Raw genomic sequence first — 5,260 nt, 5'->3', positions numbered from 1 at the left:
CCACCCCCACCTTGTACACCACCTCACCCCCCCAGGCCTCACCATCCCCCACCCCAACTTTGGTGGTACCACCTCCACCACCCCCCTTGTACACCACCCACCACCCCCACCTTGCACACACCTCCCCCACCCCCACCTTGTATACACCACCCCCACCTTACACCACCCCCCCACCTTGTACACCACCTCCCCCACTTTCACCTTGCACCCTCCTTCACCTTGTACACCACCTCCCCCACCCCTGACCTTGCACGCCACCCCCACCTTGTACACACCACCTCCCACTCCCTCACCTTTGTACACCACTCCCCACTTCCCACCTTGCACGCCACCCCCACCTTGTACACCACCTCCCCACCCCCACCTTGTACGCCACCCCCCCCCAACTCCCCCACCCTTGCACGCCACCCCCACCTTGCACACCACCTCCCTCAACTCAGCTTGTACATCATCGTCAACAGGTTAGGGCTGCGCTTGAGTGACTCCATCCATTCCATTATCCTCTCCATGTTCACACGATCAGCGTCACCGCCACACCCACATACTATATAACACGACCATACCATCCGCCACCATCCACCGACACCATATCATCCGTCGTCACCACCATCACATCATCTGCCACCACCACCAGTCACACGTCATTACCACTACCACATATCATCCACCACTGTCATCACATCCACACAATATCCACCACCGTCCACCACACAACATCCACCAACCCTAACAACCCTGTTTTTTGCCACAGCTTCACAAGTCAACTACCACAAATCTGGCATTATTACACAGGTGAGTGGACGCACCTGGGAGGATGTGGTGCAGGTGCCTCCCCTTACCTGTGTCTTGGTGAACCTTACCTTCCTCTACACCTGATGCTCCTAACACCTTGCAGATGTTGCTAATCAATATACAAACGTAAAATAATTATACAGGTAATACCCGTATGAACTATTATAAACTTTGCTATATAAGGTAAACAACATTATCAATCACACCCGTAAGAATTAAATAACCATAATGATGTTATTATGACGAGATAAACAACAGGATATTAACTGGTGGTTACGTTATGCTTCATAGTTTAATAGAGTTTAATAAGATTGGGTATTATTTTCTCTTCATAAGATGTGCATAATTATCACTCTCGACTTAAATTATACTCTTTTCTTTCCCTCTTTGTTCACACACAGTCAGGAGCTACAACTTCACTACAGCGCCAGGTCTTTCTACTGCTGCGCCTTACTGACTTTACCTACATCTACTACGACTCCAGAAAGTATCACTCGAGTTTAATGTTATGTCTTCAAACCTCGTTACTTATACAACAATAATTATTACTACCACTGGCCACAATACCAGAACACTGATTAGCCCCTCTCTCCCCTGACGTACCTCCAGCAACACTCTTTACCTGGCCACATCCCCCTCCCCCCCTGACGTACCTCCAGCAACACTCTTTACCTGCCACATCCCTCCTGACGTACTCTCCAGCAACACTCTTTACCTGGCCACATTCTCCTTCTGGCGTACCTCCAGCAACACTTTACCTGGCTACATCCCCCCTGACGTACCTCCAGCAACACTCACCCGCCACATTCCTCCCCGACGTACCTGCAAACTTTACCGGCCACATCCCTCTGGCGTACCTCCCAACAACACTCTTTACCTGGCCACATTCCTCCCCTGACGTACCCAGCAACACTTCTTACCTGGCCACATCCCACTATTCACCTTTCATAGCCACCAAACTTTCTCTCCATAACTCTGGTTCTTATCTTAAGTTCTCCTGAATAACACAGCAGCAGCAGCGGCGGTTTATGGTGATCAAGAAGGCTAAGGGTTTAGGGGTTAAATACAGTGTGACCGACCTCACCTGTCCACCTCATCTGGTCGCCTCTTGTCACCTGGACAGTGATACATGACCGTGAGGCTTACCTGTCCTGTAGTGAGTCTTACCTGTCCTGTAGTGAGGCTTACCTGTCCTGTAGGCCTGTCTTGTGCACTGCTACAAAAATAATCTAAGCATTTATCACAAAAAATAGAAATTCACAAAAGAAAACCCGTAGACCTTAATGTTTGTATCTATTGTATCTAAACACAGGGCTGTAGAACAAGGATGGGTGAGAGGTAAGGGCAGCACCCAGGCACTCGACTCACCCCATCCCGGTTTACAGCTGTATTAACAGTGACAGATTCAAGGTTGTACTGACCTCATAAATAGAGTGTGCCAATCTTCTTCTGAGAGGCGAGAAGTCTGGAGGTGGCGGCGATCATGGCGGGTGTCTCCCGGGCGTGGCGGTACACGCCAGGTTCCAGCCTCAGTTTCCTCTCCGCCTCCATCAGGGCCCGAGACGTCCCTCCTATGCCCATGGAATCTGACGGAGCCCCTCGTCCGTCCCACACGAGGTTGGTCAAACTCTTCGGCCTCGTCAACTTTCGACTCCGTTTCTCCGGAAGTTTGGCCTTGATGGCACCCGATCCTCCTGAATCCGCTGACCCTTTTCCGCCTGAGGTGCTCGAGTCCAGTGTGTCGAAGTCCATGGCCAAGTTGGTGAGGGACTTATAGCGCAGCTTGAACAGTGGAGAAGGCGACGACCCGCCTACCACCGGCCCAACCCCTCCACCAGGACCCACGCTCCCCACCTCCATCAGCGCCTCCTTCACAGGCGACGCTGACTTGTGACGGAACATCCGAGCCTTCTGTGTCCGCTGCTGTGACGCCTTCACAAAAAGTTTATTGTTGCCAGGTTTGTTCTCCTGAAGCGGCGTCACCGGTGATGACAACTGCCCCGGGGACTGTTGCTGGGACTGCTGTACCTGCTGATGCTGCTGTTGTTGTTGCTGCTGCTGTTGACTGCTGCTCTTCTTTTCGTCAGATTTTCTTGAGCGTTTCTCGACCCTTCGCTCTGCTGCACGGTCCAGGGCAGCAGAAATGAGTGCCGGGTGGACTGAGGGCGAGAGTTTCTCGTAGGGTCGCTGGTCGCCACGGCGGGAGGGGATGGTCTCGATGGGCGGTGGCGTAGGCCTCACGTCGGTCCTCTCCGACGACACTGGAGGCGGCTGCGGCCTGCGGCTGTGGGCTGAATGGTCGTCGCTGGCGTAGGGGGACTTGATGTGCTTGGGTAGTGGGGCGAAGCCTCGAACATAGTCGTAGATCTGATCAATCTCGTCATAGTCGTCGGGTGCGTTGCTGTCGCCGCCAGACTGTTTGTTCTCAGGAGGACTCTTGGTACGATGTGGACGGTGGTGATTGTGATGGTGATGGTGCTTGTGGCGGTGCTTGTTTTGGTCAGGCCAATTGGAGAAACGAGGGTCACGCATGCCGCCCTTATTCCCCATCGATACGTCATAGACATGTATCCTGTCCGCCACCTCCTGTAGCAGTGAATTGGCGCGTTCACACAGCCTCAAGAACTCTTTCGTCTTCTCCACTTGGTCAGCGTTGCGGGCGTGTGCCAGTTTGAGCGGGGCTGCAGGAGGGAGCAAGATAAGTGGCGCGTCCTTCCCAAGAGGTAACGCCGCCAGCGGCTCCTCTGAAAAAGCAGCAAAAAGTCTCAGCTCTGGTAAGAACTGAGCTGCGGCCTTGGCACCAACGGGCGGGCGGCCGTGCACCATGCGGACCATGAGAGGCAATCGCTTGTTGAGCAAGTTGCGGATGCTGTGTACGCCGCTGATGTTGTCTTCCTTGGCTATGGCCGAGAACTTTCCTCGGGAGTCATATGGTAGATACACATTTTGTCCAGCCTGGTCGAAGCAGCGGAGGAAACGATGTTGATTTTTGCCGTTGTTCTTGGAGCCTATGACCTCACCTACCAGCACCAGCGTTTCGCCAGCCTGAACCGCCCGTGACTTCTCTGTGATGGTGTCAACGTCGTCGGAGCGCGACACGTACGCCTTCATGTTCTCTCGCACCAGGGCGGAGTCAGGAAAACGCTTGGCCAGCTCCGACACGCTCTCCATGCATCGCACAGCACGCCCGTCCTCACTAAGGATCTCGAAGAAACCATCGTAACTCTCTGGGATGATCAGCTTGGGGCCGACGGGAACGACACGACGTCCTTCCTTGAACTTGACGCACTGGGCGGCGACGCGGAGTCCACGCCCCGCGGACAGGAGGAGAAGGGTTGAGGCGAGGCCGGGGTTGGCCAGGGAGGGCACGCCCACGCCCAGGTACTGACCTTTGATGACCTTTGCCAGCTGGGGCAAGGGACCACGGGCGGCCACCTCCCTCACGTAGGAGCCCTCGTCCCCCCACTGCACCGCTCCGACCACCGCGCCCACGTCGCTCGAACTCATCTTCCTGGGAGGCGTTCACACCCCACCATCACACACGCCCGCACGCTGGCCCCACACGCCCACACCAGCCCGCCACACGCCCACCCGGTGAGCCCACACGCCCACACGTTGGACCAACGCGTCCAACACTGTACAACTTGTCTTTCGGGCCAGTTTAGAGCTCCCAGCAGTTTGCTCTTTACTTCTTTATGGTGTGGCCACCGTGACACAGATGACGTGGGCCAGCACCGTGAGCTACAGCAGACACTACGTCACGTGACACAGTACAGTCGACGTCGTCAACCTCATCTTGGCGACCAACTCCAACGCCACCTGCAACGAGATAAAAACATATTAGTTGACACGAACAAGAAAGTTGCGGATCGATACAAGTATTTGATGTGACGACTAACAACAACCTCACACAAATTTGTCTGTCATCCTTACACTGGTCTCGTCTACACACCGAAAATATCATTGATGTGCTTGAGGTTAGCGTACAGTAGCTATCACAGTGTGTTCACCAGTAACGATGTTGGACATAAACAAGAAATGAAGAACTTATCATACAAGAACACTTGATAAATCAGTCATGGCTGCCCGTATTATAACAACATCGACAGTGAAGGTAATGAACAGCGCCCGGCGTTCCCTTTCACTTTCAGTATAATTCCAGACAGACTTTAGCCAGCACCGGCAACAATTACAACACAGCCAACAACGATACAAATAAAACGTTCAGTATTTCACACACACAGTATCAGCACCGACCACGTGACCCAAGTTACTCCAACACAAAGACTCTGGGAGATGCATAGAGATAAGAGGAGAGATTCCACCCCCCCCCCCTTCCTCCTTCTCTGCCTCTCCCTTTCTACGTCTATCTTTCCCTCCTTCCCCTCTCCTCCGTCGGTCTCCCGCTGCCCCTGCCCCCCTGTCGGTCTCTTCTTCCTCACCTCCTTCCTGAGCAGTCTTAAACCTT

At 53.7% G+C, this 5,260-nt stretch overlaps 1 protein-coding gene across 1 annotated transcript; it reads right to left on the bottom strand.

The window, feature by feature from the left end:
* Positions 1 to 2,207: 2,207 nt before the first annotated feature.
* Positions 2,208 to 4,635, bottom strand: LOC121862734. The gene has a single exon (XM_042361051.1). It carries the CDS (start codon positions 4,297 to 4,299, stop codon positions 2,215 to 2,217), a length of 2,085 nt encoding a protein of 694 aa, XP_042216985.1. The 5' UTR covers positions 4,300 to 4,635; the 3' UTR covers positions 2,208 to 2,214.
* Between the last annotated feature and the right edge of the window lie 625 nt (positions 4,636 to 5,260).

This window comes from Homarus americanus, unplaced genomic scaffold, assembly GCF_018991925.1.
Source record: "Homarus americanus isolate GMGI-L3 unplaced genomic scaffold, GMGI_Hamer_2.0 scaffold28439, whole genome shotgun sequence".
Taxonomy (NCBI): Eukaryota; Metazoa; Arthropoda; class Malacostraca; order Decapoda; family Nephropidae; genus Homarus; species Homarus americanus.
This window is presented reverse-complemented; position numbering and strand designations above follow the sequence as displayed.

Coding starts and splice junctions, on each gene's coding strand:
- LOC121862734 (XM_042361051.1), bottom strand. CDS start 4,299: ATGAGTTCGAGCGACGTGGGCGCGGTGGTCGGAGCGGTGCAGTGGGGG.